At 34.0% G+C, this 23,717-nt stretch overlaps 4 protein-coding genes and 1 non-coding gene across 7 annotated transcripts; 3 read left to right on the top strand and 2 right to left on the bottom strand.

Annotated features, from left to right (window-relative positions):
* The first annotated feature begins 3,062 nt into the window (after positions 1-3,062).
* On the top strand, positions 3,063-6,877 carry LOC105272303 (superoxide dismutase [Cu-Zn]-like). Its single transcript, XM_011314373.1, has 3 exons — positions 3,063-3,502; positions 6,085-6,309; positions 6,500-6,877. Exons 1-3 carry the CDS (start codon positions 3,329-3,331, stop codon positions 6,752-6,754), a joined length of 654 nt encoding a protein of 217 aa, XP_011312675.1. The 5' UTR covers positions 3,063-3,328; the 3' UTR covers positions 6,755-6,877.
* On the top strand, positions 4,730-4,813 carry TRNAL-UAA (transfer RNA leucine (anticodon UAA)). The gene has a single exon. It is a non-coding gene; the product is annotated as a tRNA-Leu (tRNA).
* LOC105272304 (uncharacterized) lies at positions 6,724-9,184 on the bottom strand. 2 transcript variants are annotated; one of them, XM_011314375.1, is made up of 4 exons: positions 8,336-9,184; positions 7,875-8,107; positions 7,562-7,653; positions 6,724-6,808 (listed from the first exon to the last, which is right to left on the bottom strand). In XM_011314375.1, exons 1-3 carry the CDS (start codon positions 8,460-8,462, stop codon positions 7,630-7,632), a joined length of 384 nt encoding a protein of 127 aa, XP_011312677.1. In that variant the 5' UTR covers positions 8,463-9,184; the 3' UTR covers positions 6,724-6,808; positions 7,562-7,629. The 2 variants fall into 2 exon arrangements, with proteins under 2 accessions (XP_011312677.1, XP_011312676.1); XM_011314374.1 differs by having other exon boundaries at positions 7,863-8,107; positions 8,336-9,181.
* Positions 9,185-9,759: 575 nt separating this feature from the next.
* Positions 9,760-12,913, top strand: LOC105272302 (ribosome biogenesis protein WDR12 homolog). The gene is made up of 5 exons (XM_011314371.1): positions 9,760-9,921; positions 10,239-10,546; positions 11,003-11,617; positions 11,958-12,090; positions 12,715-12,913. Exons 1-5 carry the CDS (start codon positions 9,854-9,856, stop codon positions 12,851-12,853), a joined length of 1,263 nt encoding a protein of 420 aa, XP_011312673.1. The 5' UTR covers positions 9,760-9,853; the 3' UTR covers positions 12,854-12,913.
* A 1,567-nt stretch (positions 12,914-14,480) lies between these two features.
* LOC105272301 (protein alan shepard-like) lies at positions 14,481-22,821 on the bottom strand. 2 transcript variants are annotated; one of them, XM_011314370.1, is made up of 6 exons: positions 22,634-22,821; positions 21,930-22,080; positions 21,498-21,692; positions 21,317-21,406; positions 20,364-20,530; positions 14,481-19,506 (listed from the first exon to the last, which is right to left on the bottom strand). In XM_011314370.1, the coding sequence occupies exons 2-5, from the start codon at positions 22,077-22,079 to the stop codon at positions 20,378-20,380; spliced, it is 588 nt and encodes a 195-aa protein (XP_011312672.1). In that variant the 5' UTR covers position 22,080; positions 22,634-22,821; the 3' UTR covers positions 14,481-19,506; positions 20,364-20,377. The 2 variants fall into 2 exon arrangements, with proteins under 2 accessions (XP_011312672.1, XP_011312671.1); XM_011314369.1 differs by having other exon boundaries at positions 20,382-20,530.
* Positions 22,822-23,717: the final 896 nt, after the last annotated feature.

The raw sequence follows: 23,717 nt of genomic DNA, 5'->3' as shown, positions 1-23,717 counted from the left end.
AATCCCGTATGTTACATATAGTGTTTTCTGTGTGTGAATACAACGTGAGGTTGGTAACAAACAGAAAGTTATTTAATTTTCAAGAGAGCAATCAAATATTTGTACTTTTCTGTCGAAGAGGCTTTTCATGGTATTCGACAGTTTTGTATTAAGTAGTTGTCAAGGATAACGATTAAAATAGAAATAAGTACACGAATGTGCTATAAGTTACAGAATGGAAAAAATTCCAAGTAGCTATTCGAAAATGTATGTGTGAGTTGAGATTATATATCTGCAACCGGAAATAATTCCGTTCTTTTTATCGCCAATTCTACCACATACGAACTTTTTTTTTATTTAATATTTTCCCTGTTTTTTAGACTCGCATCTTGTAAACTTCAATCGTGGAATTAGATTATCATGATTTATAAGAATTGCGTATTATATTCGTTATCTATTTTGTTTTTTTTTCTTCTTAATTTTGTGTTTAATATATTCTCTTAATGTATGCTTTCAAAACTTTTCTAACCTTTTGTCCAATGAAGTATAACGATATTAGAGACCTTACGTCATTTTAATATTGCAAGGTTAATTAAAAAAAACACGGTGTATACATTAGGGTAGTTGTCAGCTGAATTCAATTCAAATTTTTGGTGTGCCGCCCTTTCAATCATTTCCAACTAATAAAAAAGAAATCTTCTGAACATTTCAGCCCTCTATCTTAACCGGAACTGGGAAGTGGTAATACAGATAATCTTAACTGTAATACTGATAAGAAAACATTTCATTCTATTTGAAAAGGACAGCTTTGAAAAATTGTACTTTCTTATTATATCTTATATTGAGCATAAAGAAGCCAGCCACAATCATTTTAAATAAATTGAGTTCATTTCAATCGAGTAATGATATATTTTATAGTTTCATTGATATGTAACTCGTCCACCCAATCAGATTTGTTCAGATTTAGAAATTGAATTCAGATAATCTCATGTTATTTGGCGACAAGAAATTTTACTGCAGGCCAGGAGTTTTTTTTCTCCGTCTAAATCATCCACTTCTCCATATTCATTCCTGATTTGATTTACAAATAGTTGATATGCAGTTGATAATCATAGATTAGAAATTCCATTCAAAGGAATATATTCCCACGAATCTGTTCACATTATGTATTAGTAATTGATTCTAAGTAGACAGCCGCAAATGATCACGTACAATTGGATTAAACATTGAACAGCAGCTGCTACATTAGATAAGAAAACCTTGAGTTTATTTCCTCATCCCTGAATTAGAAGAATTATAGTAAAAACATATAATATCAAAAATATATAACTCGGAGAGATCAGTAATGTTTGATATAATGCATATTTTGATTGAATAATGACGGCCTCAATGTAATTTTTATCAATCGAAAGCCTCCCGCACTTGCTCAGCATGGAATAGTACAAGTGGAGACACAAATCACAATTTGAGTGATGCAAATAATCTGAATGATTTATATAGTCACTAGAGTCTACTGTAATAGGTGTATGGAAAGCTTCTCATATAATTCATTGTCGTACCTAGATTCAAAATGGAGAGATACTCATTACTAACGGAAAATAAAACAAAATGAACGGTATCCTTGAGCCTATCTGAAGAGGATCAGTAAAATAAGTAACAAAGCCAAAACCATTATTAAAAGATACTCTTTTTTATTGAGAGAAAAAAAATTTTTCGACTCGAAAAAATGGTTATCCTGGAGAAAATTTTCTACGGTCAATGTTTAAGGATGTTTAAGCGCTCAAGGGAGTAACCGTGTCGGAAAATAAATTCAAAAAATTTGAATAAATCATTTAGGATGTAATGTATAGTATTTTTCACGCCGACGACGGAAAAAGTGAATCTGACGAATGCGGTCCGATGGTCCGAGCCGAAGGCGAGGATTATAAAGTGCATGAGAATCACTTTTTTGCCGTGGCTATGATGCTATTTTTTATCATTGTGGCCGAAAACGCGTTTTTATCTCAGCGATGTTGTCAATATTTTTAAATCGCAATGGCGGCAACTTTTTTTCAGATCTTTCCAGAAATTAAGCATGAAATTTCTCGTTTACGATGACACGTACCATAATACTGTTTACCTTATAATCTTTCTCGCCGACGATGGAATCTATGGTAGACGGAAAAAATATCCCCGGAAAAAATAGCCCACACATCCAAAACGTGTTAAAACCCACCCAATTTGATAGACCATAGGAAAATTAGAGCCCCTGAAAAAATAACAATGAAAAAAATAATTAAATTAGAAAATAAATAAATTTAGCGAGTTCTAACACGTTTTGAATGTGTGGGATATTTTTTCCATGGGATATTTTTTCCGGGATTCAGAGATATATCCTTCAAAATATTGCAACCAGTTTTTCTTTGCAAAGTTTAATTAATTTTAATTTTTTTCAACGAAATGAGGTTCTTTTCGACATGACCTAGATATACTGCAAAACAAATGTGAGACGATTTATTTATTAATTTTCCTCAAACCATAAATGCCATTTTTCCTCTGCAAATTGGTGAGCCCGATGAGCCCAGGTTGCCGGGCCCTGCCATAAACCACATTACAAATTTTAAACAAACGTTTACATTTGTTTAAAATTTGTTGTAACCCCGCGACGTAGTTTAGCTTTCACCTGCTTTACATTCATCACTTGAAAAATGACCATATTCGATTTAAACAATAATACTTAAATCAAGGAGAAGATAATAAATATCGTACAAATTGTAGATCAATATCTATTCCAAAAGCACTTAATTTAAAATTCCAAAACTTGCTCATGAGTTGTAAAACACTTAGCAGTAAAAAAAATTGAAGATCCTTTCACCAACGGTATTCTCAATAGATTATACTTCCAACAATCGTCTCATCGTTACTGCTAGCCAGAAAAATACTACCATCACATCATCACCATCAAGGTTTTCTGTGTATTCTGAGTATTTTTTTAAATGTTTAATCTTTAACATGGCAGCGAAAAAAAAAACATTCGTTTAACTTTCAAGATACACTGATGTATGACGCAATCAATAAATACTGAGAGGGAATGTAAAACGTCCAGTTTTATATTACAGACTTGCACTCCTGGATGATCATCAATCGTTACGAAGCAAAATTTTCTTCTCATTCTGTAGCGAGATTTCCACAGTCACGGACAGTTCTTCATGCAGTGTGAATAAAAGCGAGAAGAATTTACTTTCATGTTTTTGCTAACCTTATTTTGTTTTGAAATTGAACCCGAAAATTTACGCAATATTCTTTGATCAGCCAATCAGTTTGGTTCAGTTTAATTCGATTGCTTGTGATACAGTCAAATTCTTTCATTATGTTAGTAAGATTTATTTTACTGATGGGGTTGTGGATGGCGGAACTTAATGGGATTCCTGTGGATCCTGAAATGCCACCAGACAGTGGGAGGACCCTTTACGTAAGAAGTCTTCCTGGATATCCTGGTGTGAGGAGTGATCTGTATGAAGTTTATATGGAACCTTACTATTTTGTAAGTAAAATTAAATAAAAAATCTTGATTAATCCGAAATTTGGTTAGTCCTATATCCATTAATGTTATTTATATTATGTCGACTATTGATTGGAATCGTAAATCAAATTTTGAGATTTAATGATTGATTCACAAAATAATGGAGTATTTTCTATTGTGATCATCCATTAACTAATTATCTATTATCCCGAGTAGGAAAATTTTTTGAGGAACAAATAATCATTAATTGAAATGTAATATTAATAAAAATTTAAATTAATGAGGAGTTCTGGTGAGAAGATGAAGAAGCATTATGAAATAAGAAGGGCCAAATAAATGACGCGTCATTGAACTGAAAAATGTGATGAGCCATTTATATTAATTGTTTCTTTGGTGGAATTGTCTTCGTATAGTATTTTGCATACCCGAGCCTTGGAAAACAAGTCATCCTCGACCACATGTCAGATTACCTTCCGAATCGAAGACGATGATCACAAGTACGGGGGGAGGACAATATGTTTTATGTCATTGCGGCCGGTAAAACGCGATAGGCTGTAAAATTTCTCATTACGACTATTCAGAAATTCATTATTAGATCAACTATCAGATTAAAGAAACATATGAATGGATGTGTGTATTGAATTAACTTACTCGGGAGGATTAGAAGTTCGTAGGTTTCATTTAATTATTTTGGGGTATTATTCTCATTTGTTATAATTCATAATGATTAAAGTCCATTTACTCATCTCAATTATCTATATTTTAATAACTTTCCTGATACAACGAAAAGGGAAGAGCACCTGTACAAAATGTTTTGTGGTAAATAAGTATTCACTAAATAAAAATATGACTTTCTAGCTACGAGGGTCGAATTGTAGTTATTTATAATACATTTTTTTTTATAAATTTGTTTTACATATATACCCTTTCTGGTTTTTGTATTTTGTTCGCTTCTGGAAATCTCAGATTTTCTCTTCGGTCCTGTCGTACCTTCCTAACTGAATTAAATATCATAACACTACTTTAGAGAATCCCACGGTCAATTCCTGTTACTGAATCATGAAAATTGGAAAAAGTTTTCAGAAGAAAAAATGCCACCGCCAATAATAAAGTCTGAGAATTATGCTTACCATTATTTTTATAATTTTAAATTATATCTTCTTATGATAATTTAAAAAAAAACATTAAACAGTATCGAAAATTCACAAAGTCGCTCATATAATTTCATTATTAAATTTACATACTAATGCTAGGTTGGCCGAGCGGTCTAAGGCGCCAGATTTAAGCTCTGGTTCCCGCATGGGAGCGTGGGTTCGAACCCCACACTTAGCAATTTTTTTTAATTTTTCAATTGATAAAAACATCCTCATAAAATCCATTGTTAACATCGCACCAAATTTCTCAAAAAACACGTTTTCCGTATCCTGTCTATTTTTCTCTTCGTTTCCGGAATTTTCATTTATTTGAGGAAATAAAACAATGATCTCGTAACCAGAATGTTTAGTGAGTGCCAAATCAGAAAGATGACAAACAAAATGTCCTGAATTCACTTTTTTTCTCCACATAGTAATGTTGTTATAAACATTTTTTCCAATGAAACTCTCTTGTGAATCCTTGGCATATTTTACAATATATATATACGGAATGATCGGCTATGTACACAACAGCAGTGGTTTTATAGCTTCTTCTTTGGGGCTATTTATAAAGAAAGATAGTTAAACAAGTAGTACTTAGTTTATCGAATACAAGGCTGAATCTACTTGATAAAAAATGCATAATTAAAAAGAATAAGAATTGGTGATTCAGTTCCAGCTGAGTAGACTGAGGTATTGCTACAGTTGCGGTCAATCATCGAGCTTCGAGGAATCAATCCCTTTGATCAGTCGATAAAGCAGATAAAGCAGATTGAAGTTCGCCCCAGTCGAAATATCTCGAAACTCGTACGACTAATTCCCTATTGGCCAACTTGAACCGGAAAATTCAAATACGGTGCACGGATGCGCAGTAGATCTCGTAGTCTAATAAAGTAGTCAAGAAAGCGGGCATCTTGCTGAGTGCTGAGGGTGAAATTTATGCAAGTAGATATGTATTTTTAGAGCGAATTTCCATTGGAGATAAATTGATGGATAATGTTGATGAGGTATGGAGGGGTTTTAATTGAATTTAAAAATTTAATAATGTCAATTCGTAATCTGAATTTCAAAGGGTACCAAGTTTTCAAATATCCAAATTCGCCAATTAAAATTTATCCAAAAATCATTAAAATTTCGATATTTTGACAATGTTGGGGATTATATTGAAGATTGAGGCCCTAATTGGTGGTGATGGAAACCACGAGTCATTTTTCTAATTTGGTCAATTTTATTATTATATATATGTGAATGAAAAGTGATTTTTCCATATTTACCACAAGAATCAACCATTTTACAACAAAATGTAGATAGTATATAAAATCTTTTTGGAGGAAACTTTCTCAGATAACCTCCTTTATTAACGGTGTACACTGTTGGCTATAGGCCAACAATCTAGCATGAAACCTAAAGACAATAAATGGCGTATTACAGTATGTGAAATATAAAATAAAATACGAATTAATGTTTCAGGCCATAGGCACGAAAGCTATGGTGGATGTAAAAGCATACAATGAGAATGGGATGCCAGTTGAAGGGCCAATGGGAGTTCTCATGCTGGAGCAATTTCCGGAAGGAGTTCGGATCACTGGGAGTATCAAGGGTCTCAGTGAAGGACAACATGGCCTTCATGTTCATGAGAAAGGAGATATCAGCAAGGGATGCATGTCTGCTGGAGCCCATTACAATCCCTACATGGCAAGTCAGATGTCCATCTTAGCAATTACAAAAAGCATTCAAGTTGCAAAATTACTCCTCGTTTTATTCTTCATTAATTTTGATATGTAGAAATTGTTAAAAAAATTAGTGTAAATATTTTCACAGCATTATCACTTTTTAATATACAGTAAAGAATTTTTTTGATTTTGAAAATAAATAATAATTTTAGACACCTCATGGATCGCCAATGGATCCCCTTCGTCATGTTGGTGATCTTGGTAATATCGAAGTTGGGCCCGATGGCACAGCGCAGATCGACATGATGGATCATTATTTAACATTAACCGGTATACGTGGAGCAATTGGACGTACAATTGTAGTCCATGAGAAACCAGACGACCTTGGCAGAGGTAATACCGAGGACAGCATGAAAACTGGATCAGCGGGTGCTAGACTTGCGTGTGGCATTATTGGTTTCATGTAAACCCATCATTTATTTTCTTCACTATGATTACATTTTCTTATTTTTGTGAAAATCCTGTAATGATGAAATAAATTTCACATCAATTCAATGGCGTAAGCGAAGCTTAAAAATTTACAAACTAGACTCCTTAGTATTTTATTGATTCCATTGTTCATCAAACATTTAGCGATCTACTATCTGGTCAGTGAGATAATTTGTATTTACAAATTACAAATTACAAATTACAGTACAGATAATATTGACATTATTTGCAAAAAACGTTTCAGAAACAATCACCGATATACTGAAGTCAGCATAAGTTTTAACATTGATTTTAGGAGTGGGGGACATGTTTTTTTTTTTTTTTTTATATTCCGGCCCTTTCTGCCCTGTTGTGGCTAATTGGCCCTATCTCACCCTATGCATGCGGCTGTGGATCCTACACTGTACCGTATTCACTCTCCTATGGAACATAGGAGTGACATGGGAAACCACAGAAAAAACCATGTCGGTACAGACGGTTGCTCTATTAGCAACCTCCCGCTCATCGGTGCCTGTTGAAAAATTCGATTCAACGGGGAATCGCACTCACAACTTTCAGACGTCGGGGAGGGGGACATGGTTACAAGTGGTAACTACGTGGAGTGGGGGTACCCAGAGAAGTAACAATTTATGCTGACTTTAGTATAGCTTGAAAACTACTTAACCGATTGGTCTCAAATTCAGAAGAGGTCACGTCCATATTACCTCTGAATGTAATACAAACGTGGTCTCTAACTGTGACCTGTGAATTGACCATTTCCATTTCATTTTTTAAAACCAATTTACCTGTTCTATTCAAAACTTAAACAAGTTGTAGTAGTCCAATGTGAATGCTACGGAAAATTCATGAACATTTATCTCCAGTCAATGGCAAACTCCTGAAAAATACAAAATAAACGTCTGAAAAGTGCAAAATATACTTTTGAATTTGGATTTGATTTACAGTTTTCAAAAGTTTTTATAAAACTTAGGGTAAAATACTTAATCTGGTTGCTGGGATAAAAGTGGTCTGTTGGTACTTTTCAAAAGTAATTTCTTGATTGACCAGAAGGCATTCATTTCTAGAGTGTAGAAAAATTTAACTAACACATATATTTACTGGTTGATGAGATACTGGTGGTAGATGAACATGATCCCCTGAAGGATTCTGGCAAGTTTTCTCCTGCAGCACGACCATCTCCTCGATGGCTTGTCGCACCTTTATTACCAGTTCGGGTGGTGAACGCCGTCTTATTCCAGGCGCATCCGGTCGATGCTGGAGGGGCTCACATTGCTGTTGTTGCGACTCCGGTTCTTCTACCGGTATCCTGAAGATTTGCGGCTGAACATGAACTAGCGTCCATTGAACCATAGTAAATGAGAGAGCAGAAGTGAAAAAAATGAACAAAAAAAAGGAGTAGAGAGTAGGAAGACTGAATTTTGCAACGAAGGAAAGGACTCAAAGAGGATGTGAACATAAAAACTGGTGGAACAATTGATGGAATAACTAAAATTTAAATTTACGTAGTTGTGCTTAAGGATATTCAGGAGAATTGAGAATTTTTGTTCTGATCACCTTACCTTGTACGTCCTCGATCTCGAACGCATCTGATACGTTATCCAGGTCATTGAGATCGGAGCTGGCACGGATACAACCTCCCAAGTATGTCAGAAAATCCACTACAACCTTTTTCGATACCCTCCACATAATAAAGTATACAAAAACATTTTGTGATATTTTTTAATATTTATTAGATTTTTTATCAGGAGGCCCTTTTTTTCAATCAAATCATCATTAATTTAATGCACTAAGAATTTTGATATTTTTATTGCCAATCAAATGAAGTTGGTCAGCTACCGCCACGAACGTAATCACTTATGATTACAGGAGATGGTAATTTATCGACGAATGTCTATGATCGATCCAAGATCGCTGATAAAATTCCACAGTATAATCAGTGATCGTTATTTTTATAGTATAGTGGTAAGAGTGCCACATCAAAAGTCCAGAAATAGAGATTATTCGTCAATATACAGAAAATTAAGAGGAAAGGCGACACTGGGGCAAAAAGGCCTGGCGAGACACCGATTTCGTTTGAGTTAGTACTCCCGTATATCGAAGCAACGATGAGTTTTTTATGAAAATTGATATAGAGATAGACTTTAATGCAAAAATGACTCAGTTAACTCACTTCGGAAACACAGGCTGCAAGCCGTTGAGTAATGTTGTCAAGCCAAACTACCGGGCTAATTAAAGTCATCAGTACTCTAGCTTGATTCATGATGTACCGGGAGTACTACATTAAGGTACTTTATTTTTCTTTGAGGTTCCCGAAGGTACTCGATTTTGGAAAAAAACCTTATTTTTTCCCCCCGCAAAATAGAGAGATGGACTCATTTAATCGATTGTTGAAACGCATACCGATTGCAACTTTGGGGAGAGGACTGAAGGACTCCATTATAAAATGGCGCATTAATGACTCTGAAGTCTGCTATATCCTCACTCCGATTTGAAAAAAATCCTTATTATGAAAGCAGAGATAGGTAAATGAAGTTCGCCTGAGTCGAAACTCGTAAGGCTGATTCCCTATTGGTCAACTCGAATCCGAAGTCAAAATTCAAATTCGGCGCGCGGAGTGCGCAGTAGATCTCGTATTTAATTTAATTTTTCTCGCCGGCGATAGAATATCACACTTGGTTTTTGTTTCAAAAGTTTGAGTATTTAAACTACCCGTTATTTTGATAGAAGTAGACGCTACCACAATTCTTTCATAAGCGAATCGCTAACACATGTCGCTGTGAATAGTTTTCAGATATTAATTCCTTTGAATTGAAATTGAATTGAAAACTATACTCTTATGGTAATGTCCCATAGTCTCTAGGATTTCTTGGTGTTACCAACAGTTTCATATCCTACTCTAGTTCTGGCGCCACCGCTATAATATCTTCCTCTCTATCTCTGAAGAATATATATAAGAATGGGTCTATTCTCTTTGAATAAATCACCGCGTGTGCCTCTCATTTCTGGCTGTTTGAAATAATGTAAAGACCGATTCATTTAGTAGTGTGTTGGCAATTATTAAAAAATTTGGAAATAAGATGGCTGCAATCGGTGTTAACAGTGATATCCCACAGCTTCAGATCAGATTCGTCACCAAACAGGATCAGTAAGTGTAGAATTTGAGGCTGTTCGTCATTGTGAGGTTATAAAATCTTGTATTTATTTTTTAATCTTACATGAATTGTTGATCATTTCTTTCATCAATGTAATTCACGAGTAAAATGTTAGAAAATCGGTTAATTCTTTGGGTTTCTGAATAGTTATTTTAATGTTTGCAACCAAATGGTCGAGACTAAGGAAATTCATTACATTAAGTTTAAATGTATGATAGGTAATTTAGAGGAAATGGTCAAAAAGTATAATTGGAAATTTTACGGTGAAGGAATATGTAAATTTGTGGAACTAATGCCGTCATCATTTCAGATATGCTGTTCCAGATTACCCTCTGTCTGTCCCTGCGACGGTCGCCCCAGAGGATTTGAATACCCTTTTGAATACTCTTCTTCAAGAAACAACTAATTTATCCGTTCCAATCTCATTTAACTTCCTCATTGCCGCTGAGTTTCTTCGGTTGCCCCTTTCAGCGCACATAAACGATCATGGGCTCTCCACCGAAGAGGTCATTTCCATCGAATACATCGAGAAACATCCACCTCCAGAGCCCAAAAACTGTCTCATCCATGACGACTGGGTATCATCAGTAGCAGTCGCTGAAAAATGGATATTAACAGGTTGCAGGAACTCTCAAGTTACCATTAAAGTTATTGCCAGAAATAAACACCGAACTCGTTTACCTTGAGAATCATATCAGGAGATAGTATGAAAAGAAATAGAATATTATTTCTCTGATATTCTTAAAGTACGACTTGCTACGTACGTGAATTATTGGAAGAATACGAGGACTATATAGTTATATACATATTTCCGGCAATAATCAAATTTATTTGCAGCTTTATACAAGATCTTTTCATAAATTAAACTCAGAAGTGATCAAGGCTTCTCTGAATAAGCAAAGAATTCGAAATCTCAAGAATGTGATGTGCTAAAATCAATCCAAGACCAATCAAAGAATATGACGATTTGTAAAAATATCTTCTTAACCGCTGGACTGGTAGCAATCGTAGTAATCTACTTCATTTGTAATATGACTGATCCCGTGAAAAGTTTGACAGTTTTTATTTTTGAAGGTTGTTACGACAATACTCTCCATATTTGGACATCCAAAGGACAGCACAAGCTGACAATTCCTGGCCATACAGCACCAGTGAAGGCGGTCGCTTGGATCTCTCTAACAGGGGAAGTTGGGACTTTCGTTAGTGCTTCGCAAGACCAAACGGCCATAATTTGGCAGTGGAATATTCAAACTAATGCTGTCGACTGTGTTCATGTATGCAGAGGTCATGAACAAGGTCTTGAATCAATTGGAGTGAGCATAAATGCTGAGGACATGGTGACTGGAGGTTGGGATAACATGTTGAAGGTTTGGGAAGTAGTGGGGGATGAATCTGACGAACCTGAGAAGAAAAAGGCTAAAGTCGATAAAGGTAGAACGAGGATCCCTAAGAGGACCATGAAGGGACACAAGGAAGCTATTTCTGGAACTGTTTGGATGGACAATAATGACCTTATTAGTTCCTCTTGGGATCACACTATTAAAATTTGGGATGCAGAGTTAGGAGGAATGAAACATGAAATTGTGGGGAATAAGAGTTTCTTTGATGTGGATTTCTCGAAGATTGGTAGAGTTTTGGTCACAGCTTCTGCAGACAGACATGTTAGGATTTACGATCCTCGTTCTAATGGTAAGTAGCGAACCAATTGTGATTGGCATAAAACGTTAAATTTCTCCTAGATTCTTTTCTCTGAATTTCAATATAATATTTGATACTGTCAATCACTTATATTCGCCATATTTATTACTACCTCTGCTATTTGTACATATTATTGCAATGCTTGAATTTAAAGTATAAAAAGCCTGTACAGACCATTTTCACTGGAACCTCCATAAGAACCTCGAGGTCATAGGTTGGTCATTAACATTTCTTCACATATATAGAAGGAGACTTTTTGCCATGCAGTGCTGCTTCATCCTATCCCTCTATCATTATTTAAAAAACAATAAAATTGGGGGAATTATTCCAGAGGGCTCCGTCGTCAAATCCACTCTCACCTCTCACACCCAATGGGTTCAAACAGTACGCTGGTCCACGACGGACATCAACATGTTCCTTTCTGGTGGCTATGACAGCTGTCTGAAACTCTGGGACATTCGCAGGTACTGCCACTTACAATAAATAACAAGAACTTAGTTCACTTTTTATAATATTGACCGAATGAAAACACACTTTAGCAAACGAGATTATAGGAGAGTGGTCTAAACGAGTGGTTAAATCTCTCATGCCAAAACCATTTTGTCACCATTGCATGCCTGAAGCGTTAGTTTTTTGTACGAGGTGTTAAAATGTGAACGATTGGGCGAAAATGAATCTGGTACGTGAAACGCGTCTTTACATACATGACTGTGAAATGCACTTGAAATGAATGGTTTGCCCTCAAAAACTCTCCGCGTGGTGAACTCTGGTAGCTATCATAGAGAGTGTGGTGTTACACAAGCGTGCGACGAACAACCTTTACGCACTAGCAATAATATACATATTTTGAAAATTCTAAATAAATTTCAAAAAACTTTCCAATTCGAAGTTATTAATATATTACCACTCAGCTGCAGGAAAGAGTATAAATTAACCGATTATTTTAATTAATTTGTTGTAGCCATTTAAAAAAGTACTTTTGAAAAAGTCAAAAATGAATCACAACTTGTGAAATAGTATCAAATTTCTTCGACGAAATCTTTTATTCGTTATCATTCCAAAAATATAACGACATTATTACTTTTCAGTCCAACAGTACCACTTTATGAACTATCAGGACACGAAGACAAGGTTTTCTCCTGCAACTGGTCGAATCCAAAGCTCATGGTCTCCGGTGGGGCGGACAATACTGTCAGAATATTTCAATCTAGCAGTGCACTTCATTAAAATGTTTTAGTAACTTTTTTTAAGATTAAAATTTATGAATAAAGTTGATGATTTAGTTGATCTTTCGTTTTATGGAATTTCTTCTTCAATAGTCCTTCTATTCCTTCTATGATAAAAAGGACAAACATCGAGATTAACGATATTTGGAAAGTCTGTCACGCGCTCATTCCTCATTGATTCAGTCGTCGAAGAAGGCGGCTATTTTGAAATCACAACTCATTAAATTTAAAAAATTTTCAATGATGATTTTTATAATTACAGCGAGCTTTAGTCCGCGTTCGGTCTCGCGATTAATAAAGCAATGTATTAAATTGAAAACTTGGAAGCTGGTCCCCAATAAAGACCAGGTCAATAACGATAATCGATGGAAAAAAAGAAGAAAAAAACCAACAATTCTTCATTCTGTTTCTATTTTGTCATTTTAACTACAAGTCTATTCTCGTCAAAAAGAAAAAGAAAAAAAGATTTACTCCATCATTTTCCTTAAAAACTAAGAATACACTCTTCCACTCATACAATCTTCCTGCAACAAATTTACTCTCTATTCCTTTTTTTATTGTATTTTTTTTTTCATTTTAAAAACAATTAATTACGCAAAAATAACAAAACAAAAAAAGTGAAGAAGAGAAGTTTTTTCAATTAAAAAAAGGACTGTACAAAGAGCTTTCCCCTTAATTGTCGTAGAAGGCTCGTTTCAGTTTCGAATAAATATCCATTAAAAAAGAAAAATCGCAAATTGTATCATTCTCCAGCCGTCACTCAAATTATACGCTTATCAGTAATATTTATGCATTCATTCTCTTTTTTTATCAAAGAGAAACTGAAACGAGATCAATTCACGAGCGTGGGACTCTTCAAATCCACCATCACATCATCATTTTTCTTAATTTTTAATAGAATAAAACTCTTAAGCCGTTTTTTAATCTCTCCCCTGAAATCCTCCACCATTCGTCTATCTTCCTCTCTCACATACAATTGAAAAAAAAATGTATTTTAATTAATTCTAGTCATTCTCACCTTTTTAAAGATTACTTAAAAACACCCTACACTTCACTTAAATTCCTTAATTTTTCCTTAGTAGGTTTTTTTAAGCTTTTCAGATTTTTTTCTGTTTTTTTTTTAAATCTTTAACTACCTTTTTAAATCTTAAAACTAAGGACTAACGTCCCAATGGACTCTAAAATCTACAAAATTGGGTTTTTCATATTTTTTTCATCTTCATTTTCTAAAGTAATTCTGTCTCCTCACTGATTCTTCACTCACCTTCACATGAGATTCTTTCGCAGAGCCCACTTTTTTTTTTCTTTCTACAAAAATACAATAGAATTTGAAAGAAAAATGTCCCATGAATTTTTCCGTTCTAAATTTATAATGAAGTGGGAAAACGAATAGAGAAAAAGTGATTTGATGATGAATTATTACCTAGAACCCGTTTCTGATGAGCATCCTATATTTTAAAGAAAGTATTACATGCAGGCTCATTTGTCTTGTTAAAATGGAACTATTTATCCCCAATATTCATTGCGCACTCCACTATTCTAAAACTATGTTGAATCCAATATCCATTGGAAATTAAAAGAATTTGGAATCTGCAGAGTACCAACTAAAAGTAAAGTCAACAAATCAATTATCTATAAAACATTTATTCCGCCGAATTCCGCATGTTTCCTCATGTTATTCTATCAACTCATTGTAGAATCCATTGATTTGGATTCAGTCAATCATACCTTAAAAAGACTATAAATGAATTTCAATTATGGTCGATCAGCCCAAGTACCAGAACAGCGTAGACAGCGATAATTTATAAGTGAATAAATGTATCTCATAATGTCTCATTAGAATGTACTATCGAATTCGCCAAATAGAAAATTAAGTTTGTTACTCAGGCAACATTGAAAATGAAAACTCGTTAATTTTATAAACATAACAGACATAAAATGGAAATTATTTAACGTTTAAGGTATTATCTAAGTTGTGAGTTTAACGACAGAGTTTGGGTGTTTTATATTGACGGTCAGTGTCGCAGTTATTTCCACTGCTCTTATTTCTACCCCTTTCTTCGATTTTTCACAGCGGTAATTAATTACTTCGGGGATTTTGGTCGGCAGAGACGATCCCTGGAGGGTTCGTCATGACTTCGATTAACTGCCAACGATTTCTTAATTGAATCTCACTTCTAACTTTAAATGATACCTTAAAAGTACGAAAAGAATAACAGACTTAACAAAGCGTCTACATTTACAAATTTCAGAACAAATAGCTGTTATTATGTCAATATTCTCATAAATTAATAACCAGTCAATGACGACAGGCATGGTGCATGGACTGAACAATTTCATCATCTGCATTTTTTAAAAAATTCCTTTTCCCACTACTCAAAATTGTCTCAAGATTCATGAGTACTGAAAAAAAATGATTCGCTCATCGATATTCCATAATTCCATCTGCTCCGAGAAAACTTTTGAATGTGAGGATTTGCGCAAAACACAACTTGTCGCATTATCGGTTTTCATTCTCGTAGAAGAATGGTTATATTGATTGATTGATTAATTTTTTTCTTCAATTCATCGCGTAAAGAGGAGGCAGTCGTTATCCTAACTAAATCCTAAATACTATCTATCTTAAAATGAATCCTTAAAATCTAGGCATTTACTTAGTTATTAGAATCTAATTGAAGGGAAAAAACAATTACTCTTGTTCATTCTTTAATCATTAATAAATTATTCTAAGATCCCTAGCTACTCGCAAAAATTAAACGCCATTATTTTCCATTCTTTCCTATACAATAAAAGACGTTTTTCCTCATCATCTTTCATTACTCCAATGTCTACTATTTAGTTTGTTTCTTTTTTTTTCTTAAAAAAAGACCATCTTTGCGATTCCAGCGAAAAACTACATCATCCCATTCTTTTTTTCCTATTTCAGCTTTTGCTGCCCAAAGAATTTTTTGGTCATCGCAATTAACCATTAAGTTTATTACAAGATCTCTATATTTCCTTTACTTTTTGTTTTAGTAAAATTCTGCAAAAATTCACTATTCAATCACATGAGGAGTTTATCGTTTGTTTTGTTTGTTTATATCATTTTCTAAGACCTCCTAGATTTATCTCACATGACGCAGTCGTTTTATTATTTATTCTTTTTTGCAGTCTCAGGATATTGAATTAGTCGTTTACATTTATTTTTACGTTATATCATTGACTCCACTTCCTATCAACATTTCATCTCCTCTTTGTATCGTTATCAATTATCATCATTACCATCATTATCATTATCATCATCACCATCATCGTCATTATTACCATCATCATCATCATCAATTTATCATTTAAGTGACTCTCAAACGAGTACAGTATTCGGTACCTTAAAAAATATTTCGATACTCTTTTCTTTTTTCATTGATTTCCCTCTTTTCCACCATTCTTTGTTTCAATTATTATTTCTTCTTGCCTAATTAACTTTTTAAATGTCTCTCGGTCGATCAAACTTTATCACTCGTTCATTATCCATATACACGATCAAATTGTGATGTACCAAAATAAACTAAATATATTATTTACTTCAAGATTCAACAGTGTAAAAATCTTTCATACGTTTTTTGTCTATTTTTTTTTTGTTCTCCTTTTTTTCTATCCTTAGAGATGTTTGATGACTTTTTCACGATCCATATTCTTTCATTTTTCTTACTGTATAATAATAGCTGACGTTTATCGTTAGTTCGAAAGCTAGAAAAACATTGTCGGTACTTATTCCATTTCTTAATTGCTCATATCAATTATTTTTCAAATCTCAGAGGATATCTCGAAAACGGGAAGAGGTAGAAGGTTGGTGCTGGTTTCATCCGATACCCAGCGGAATTCCTCTTTCCACCCTCAAAAAATGTTTACCGCCATGTCCACAGAAATTACGATGTATAATAGATCGTTCGCCAAAATTTCAACTGAGAAAAAGAAATACTTCTGCTAATTAAATTCATTAGTGTTGAAAAAATTCGTGTGAGACAGAAATTCAAATATGAATTCTAGGCAGTTTTTCACCGCTCAGTTGTCTCAAATTTATTATTTTCGCAGAAGTATTATTTTTGTCAGGTTATCAGCGGAAATTTCCTTGGTTTTCTAGTGCCGCCCCATTTTAACATACAGTTACTGAATTTTTCAGATATTCGAGATTGAGTGGCGAAATTGATTCTACTTTAATTTTCTGTTCAATTATTTCTTCTTCCCTAAGTTTTAGAAATTATGGAAATTCTTCATTAGATTTTTCATAATTTTTCAATCCTTCTGTTCAACATTCGAAAAAACTATCTAGACTATTATCCCTCTCCATTTTACTACCGTCTTCTAATCAAGCATTCATACATTCTTACAATCACACGAAATTCATGCCTTCACTGAGTCTTGATTCAAGGAAAAAATCCATGGTTTTATTTGGTAGAAAGCTTTAATTACTCTTCACGGCTTATCAATAATTTCTTCATTTTTTCTGTGGGTTCTATAGCGAAATTCTTCGGCTCGATTAGCGCCGCTCAATCGTTTGCTGATCTCGATTGATTTCCGTTCAATTTTTAGAACTACGTCATCAGGAGGAGGAAGAAGGGAAGGTTGACCTTTTCATCTCTAATTTTTTTAAATATCTTCTGCTACTACATTTTCTTAAGTATTTTAGACTTTTTTCATTTAATTTTTGGTGATTTTCACCTACAGTTTCTTATGGTGAGTTAAAGAATTTTTTTTTTACCTAATAACTTCCTCAAATTTCTTTCTACCATAAATTCTACCGTAAAAAATCTAAATGTTGTAGTAAATCAATGCTTTATATGTTGTAAAAAATTATGAAAAATGGGTATGCTAGAGAGTTGATGTCGAAGAAGTCCTTCAGATTTTTTTTATTTTCCGACGTACTTGATATTTCATTTTACTTTAACAATTGGTAAAAATATAGTTCTCCTCTTTTTGCAATGCTTTCTCATTTCGTAAGTTAGTGTAATATTTTAGGGAATACTTTTTTTTTCTCCTCAAATTTAACAGAATTTCTGTTTTAGTCTTTCTCTATTTCTTGTATTCATCTGAAAAGGCACGATGATAAATAAATGGTATTTCACTGTACAATTAAAAATGATTTTTTACTTTATTAATTTATTAATTTTTTAAATTTCAGTGGTCATGTTGGCAACTTCCGCTTTTTCCTCCTCAGGTCTCTTCATGATTCCCTCGTACATGAATAAACCAAATTGTTCATTATGTAGAGTAGAGCGGCTAAAATGGTTCAAGTTATTGCAGCCTAATTTGTGAATTTTTGTGCAACTCATGAGTGGCGATAAAAATGTTTGAAGATTTTTTTTCCTAAGAGAATTTCATTTCCCACGGAAAAATCTTGTGACATTTTTTTCGTAATCACCCATGTTCACACATTCCGAAAATATGCTATAAAAATGTTCAGCTTATCTCCAGTTCTTTATACCACTTCACTACAGGCATAAGGAATATAATTTGGAATGTCCAAACTCCACATTAAAAAGGAAAATAAAATGGATCGGAAAATGTCGATTTTCACAAATAAAAAAGAAACGTATTCGGATGATTGAGAGGCGATGGAACGTCGACCAATCAACGAAATTCTACTTTGACATTCCTCTTAGGGTCGGCAGAATAATTACAAAATTCTCGTTAGGAAAATTATTCAATTATTCAAGATATCTCGATTCCCAGAATTTAGGACCGTTCGGGTCACTGACCTCTTTCGAACTTCATCCGTTAGAAAATGAAAAAAAAAATCGATCACACCGAAGAAAATTAAGAAAATTCCTACAAATCGAATTCTCTTCATCCCCGCTTTGTAATTTATTAATTTTGAGAAGAATGCAATACTGTGGAATCTAGTCAACGCATAAGCAGTATTATTATTCCTTTCACTAATATAACCGCGTCTTTCTTTCCGTTTGTAAAATATTTAATTCACGCATTTATCATCCGCACTTTTCTGGATCATTTTCGTTTTTTTCCATTGCAAACACGCAAATACCTAAATTTATCCTGGAAGCATAGCATCATCATGAAGTCGACAATTTCGTCTCGAATTCACTGATTCACCTTCAATCATTATTGGAAAAACAACCGATCATCACGGTCAGCAAAATATTCAAAACTTTCACTATCCATTAATCAATTAATGATAATGAAAAAAAGGATGCCACCAACTTTCATCTCAAGTCGTCCGTTGTTTGTTTTCAACTTTTCTAGTCATGTCTTTCTATTCATTTTCTTGTCACAACTTTTATCTACTTGTTGCAAAATATTCACTACTTTCATTCTACTGTATCTCCTGTGATTTTCCTCATCTAACTATTATTGTTCTTTTCTCCTTGGTAAAATGTATAAAAGGTGGCTGGCAAGTTATTTTTAAATGACAGTTTCTCCTACTCTCTCATCAGTATTTTTTTATCCACATACGAAAGAAAAATCATTCTACGAGCCATTCTTTTATTGTTCATCCTGATTTTTTAAAATGATATATAGCTTTTTGTCGAGAAAAAAAACTGCATATTTCATGTGTACAGTCGCCTCGTCTTTTGTTTATTTCATTTTTCCGGCTCGATGACTTCTCCCTTTCTTCGTTTGCTGTTCTAACTTACGTATCCTTCGGCGTAATCATACCTAAAAATTCATGAATATTATTTACGAAAATAAACTTTAGGGGTAAGCAATATAAATAATTCGTTGTGTCCACTTCATGCTAGAGGGAGAATGAATGAATATCCTTTCCATTATGTTCACATTTCCAAGGTTTTCTACACAATATTAGGTCAATTGAGATTCAGCAGGTTCACTTCTTTAGGGAATTCTTTTCATTTCAAAAGATTTTAAAATTTTTAAAAACTTTACATCATCCTCAATTTATTCCGAAATCTAAAAAAAATACATTTTTATCCACTCATATAATGTACGATACTTTTCGAGGGGAAAGACATTTAAATACCTCACAATCGCTTCCAGATTTATTGGATTATGACCAATATCTATCAATTTATCATAGTGCTTAGCAAAAAAATATATAAATATTGATAAGTTGTAAAAAATAACAAGATTTGGAATTTTAAAAGTAACATAAATCAGTCAGTGCCACCAACACAGTTAACGTGCGTCCTTATTAATTAGAAAAAAATCTATTTTCAAGAATTCATTCAACAAAGATTGTCGTTCCACCGGCCGCTGAATTGGAGGAGATTTGGGCAAAATTAAATAACGGTGGGAACAACCGAGTGTAAAAATCGATGTGGTAATACACGACGCCATAGACCCCCATTTTACTCAAAAAATATACTTTGCGTCTCCGATAGAACTTCAAAAGTCCGGTTTTCAATAATTTGTTCAATAAAAAAAAACAAAAGCGGCTGAAGCGCCGTGGGGTGAAGAATATATATGATTCAATTTGGCCTAATAGAATGCTTCATACAATAATGAAATGTGAACTTCTTTTATGATGGGAGCTTGTGAACTATATTCGATCTAACCTATAAACTGTGGCCTACTTGGGCTGCTGTGCCTGGTACTGCTGATAAGAGTCATCTGGTGATGCTGCATTACTCGTCTGTTCAGAATCTCCAAGTGGCATCGTGTGAATGATGCTTGGCGCTGGGTAGGTTGTGTACGGATAAGGATGCGGACTTGCTGTGATGTACTGTTAAAAGAATAAATGTTTAATTTAGATGATTACAATAACGTATCACGGAAATATAATGAATAATCATCAAATAATGAAATGCTTACCGAATACTCAACACAATTCGATTAATTGTCAAATATTCGAGAAATAAATTATTTCAGATGACGTCAAGAAATACTTCGTAAAGCCGTTCTGGCATGGTAAATTGATCATTCTTAATTCTACAACATTAATATATTCGGTACTGTGTAATCCTTATTATCCTTATTATAAAGGTAGAAACACAAAAATGAAGTTCGCCCGAGTCGAAATATCTCGAATCACGTAGGACTGATTCCTCATTGGTCAATTCGAACCGCCAAATTGAAATTCGGCGCACGGGGTGCGCAGTAGATCTCGTCCTTATTATGAAAGTAGAAACACAAAAATGAAGTTCGCCCCAATCGAAATATCTCGAAACGCGTAAGACTAATTCCTTACTGGTCAACTCGAACCGCCGAATTCAAATTCGGCGCACGGAGTGCGCAATAGGTCTCGTTAACATAGAAGAAGAATAATTTTGTCAAAGGCATTTTCCGCATAGTCTGCCTGTGAAAATATGTGCTACCAAAGATTGTAATAAAAAATAGCTATCGGTACGCGTGATTTGTTTGTCGACTTGCAATTGACTTTCACGTATTAAAAATAATTCTTCCGTGCTTATGCGGAAATATTCTATCTAATATACCACACCTTATGACAATAATCAAAGTTTATTTTATAACGCATTCTAGAAGGATATAGTTATGAAAAAAAACTTACATTGGTTCCAAGATGAAGCGTCGACATTTGTGTTGTGAGCTGTGGAATCATACTGTATTGCGGATTGCTGGGGTCAGCTGAGGGCATCATCTAATTCAATCAATGGTGAGATAAAAAAAAATGGTTAACTGTCATAATAGAGGGTACTTTTTCAATATTATTTTCTTTAATCGCAACTCACGTCAACCTGCTGCATGTGAGGCGGACCAGTTTGTAAAACGTATGGGGCGACCCATGGGGTACCTGGGACTGTATAACCGGGCACCGCTTGGCCATAGTGACGGCTATATTGGGCCAGTGTAGCTGCTGGTAACATATGAGCCGTTGGAACCCCGTTTTGTCCCACTCCAGATGTATCATAATTTAATGTCATGTTCTAAAAATCAAATGACAATCAATTCGTAAATTTTGAATTTTCTCTTTTATCTTTTATCTTATTTGTTTTATCAACTGTTAATTGAGTAGAAAAATTGAAATTTTTAAAGTTTCATCTCAATTACAACATCGTAAAAATCAACATTCGTTCGACTTGAGTTGTTCAAAAACAGGTACGGTCAAATCAAATTATAATGCCACCTCAAGGATTATTTTCACTCGGTATTGAAATACTAACATCGCCAGTTTCTCGCCACAGAGAACTCTTATAAGGTTTCTTTTTATTTCCTCCATCCGCAAATTTCACCAACAGTGGATCCTTGGAGCCTGCAAGTGCTTTCCCATTGAACATGGAGATTATTTGTTCACATTTTTCTTTCGATTCCATCCTAAATGATCAAACAAAACATTCATACAAATTAATTAAAATACATTAAAAGGTGGGGCTGCAACAGTGAACAACAATAAGTTTAAAATTCTCATGTCAATCTGTTTAAAATTCCGATGAGATATCTTTAATTTTTAATTTTCGCGTATTAACACTCCATTGGTTCCGGACGAGGTATGAACGGGGTAAATCATGCTCTAAATATTGAAGAAATCGTTTCAAATTTCTTATATTGAATGTTACCTTCAATGATATACAAATGATTAACGTTGTCATGTTTTTCTGGAAATTCAAGGAAAATCTTTGAAAATTTGAAAAAGGGCCCAGGCCCCATAACACGGTCCCCATAACACGCATCTGAGCCCCAGTCGAGAACTAATCAACGACACGAATGAAAAAAACCTGATCACAACAGCCGGTATAATATTTTGGCGTGGTGATGTTCAAGTTTTCAAGTTTGATAACTATGTAACACCAGGTCTAGACAAGAAACCATGAAAAGCAGTGATAAAAAAATCTCTACAATACATTGGAATAATTTTATTTGAACAAACCTAGCAAATCCAACTCCTTTACTCTGTCCGCATGCGTCTCTCAATATCCTAGTCGATATCACCTGTCCATGCTGAGCCAAAAGTCCCTCAACATCATTCTCTTTGAAATTCAATGGCAAATTAGCGATGTATAGATTGGTTGGGTCCTGCTCCTGTTGCTGAGGGGCAAAAAATAATATTCTATGCAAAAATTAGAAAATTTATTGCCTATGCGTACATTAATCAACCAAATCATCATATAATTTTTTATTTATTATGGAAACGAAAATTTCATCTATTTATATCTTTTAAAAAAACACATTATTATGTCTTTACTATTTTCAAAATTTTTAAATCTATTCAAGAGTGAACTAATCGAATCAGTTGGAAAATCTATGATGGTGTAGATGACGGAAAGGCCAATTGGGATGATGACTATTCAATTCATTTTCTCGCACGCAAGAACAAATATGTACAGCAGAACATTTTGTCTACAGAAAAGATGAATTTCATTTGTTTTTCTCCGTCTAGTTCTGTAAAGACCCTTTTCGCATGCCTTACGCTATCAATTACGTAGGTTTCCTTCAAAATGAGTCTGAAAATAATTGTTTTAGTCAGCGGAGAATTACCCGTAATCATACAAAACGTAGGAAGCAAATATGTTTGAAAGCGAGGAGAAAATATTTTCATGACTTGATCTTTTTTCGGAAAAATCCTCAGTATACCACAAAACTGATTTTTTTATAGTATCTGTAAGAAAAAGCAACTGACAGTCTCTTCTTGATAATTATTTCAAATTTATTTACACAATTAGCCAAAAGTGGTAGTAGTGGAAAATGGTATGAGTCGATTTCATCGCCGTAGATATGAGATTGATAAAGTCATAATAGGTGTCAGGAGCAAAAGTGGAAAAAGCACTTCTTCATCATTTCTCCGGCATTTTTTACGTATTATTTTGCTCATTTAGATGACGATTAGTGGAAATGCAGTATTGAAGAGTGAGAAAGATATTGATTCAACGATTTCCATAATGTTTGATTTATTTTTTATCAGGCAGATATTAATCTTGCATCAGAATTCCCGATTATCATCGTACAAAATTTTC

The sequence above is a fragment of the Fopius arisanus genome, unplaced genomic scaffold (assembly GCF_000806365.1).
Source record: "Fopius arisanus strain USDA-PBARC FA_bdor unplaced genomic scaffold, ASM80636v1 scaffold00159, whole genome shotgun sequence".
Lineage (NCBI taxonomy): Eukaryota > Metazoa > Arthropoda > Insecta > Hymenoptera > Braconidae > Fopius > Fopius arisanus.
The sequence above is the reverse complement of the archived record's forward strand: the minus strand, read 5'-3'. Positions and strand labels throughout refer to the sequence as shown.

Bases quoted from the DNA above. Each gene is read 5' to 3' on its own strand.
- LOC105272303 (XM_011314373.1), top strand. From the start codon at position 3,329: ATGTTAGTAAGATTTATTTTACTGATGGGGTTGTGGATGGCGGAACTT. The intron at 3,503-6,084 runs GTAAGTAAAATT...TTAATGTTTCAG, and splicing joins ATATGGAACCTTACTATTTT to GCCATAGGCACGAAAGCTAT. The intron at 6,310-6,499 runs GCAAGTCAGATG...TAATAATTTTAG, and splicing joins CCCATTACAATCCCTACATG to ACACCTCATGGATCGCCAAT.
- LOC105272304 (XM_011314374.1), bottom strand. From the start codon at position 8,462: ATGTGGAGGGTATCGAAAAAGGTTGTAGTGGATTTTCTGACATACTTG. The intron at 8,108-8,335 runs GTAAGGTGATCA...AATGGACGCTAG, and splicing joins CGAGATCGAGGACGTACAAG to TTCATGTTCAGCCGCAAATC. The intron at 7,654-7,862 runs GTTAGTTAAATT...TGTATTTTTCAG, and splicing joins ATCAACCAGTAAATATATGT to GAGTTTGCCATTGACTGGAG.
- LOC105272301 (XM_011314369.1), bottom strand. From the start codon at position 22,079: ATGGAATCGAAAGAAAAATGTGAACAAATAATCTCCATGTTCAATGGG. The intron at 21,693-21,929 runs GTTAGTATTTCA...TTTGATTTTTAG, and splicing joins TGTGGCGAGAAACTGGCGAT to AACATGACATTAAATTATGA. The intron at 19,507-20,381 runs GTAGGCCACAGT...ATGAATTTTTAG, and splicing joins TACCAGGCACAGCAGCCCAA to GTATGATTACGCCGAAGGAT.
- LOC105272302 (XM_011314371.1), top strand. From the start codon at position 9,854: ATGGCTGCAATCGGTGTTAACAGTGATATCCCACAGCTTCAGATCAGA. The intron at 9,922-10,238 runs GTAAGTGTAGAA...TCATCATTTCAG, and splicing joins TTCGTCACCAAACAGGATCA to ATATGCTGTTCCAGATTACC. The intron at 10,547-11,002 runs GTTGCAGGAACT...TTATTTTTGAAG, and splicing joins TGAAAAATGGATATTAACAG to GTTGTTACGACAATACTCTC.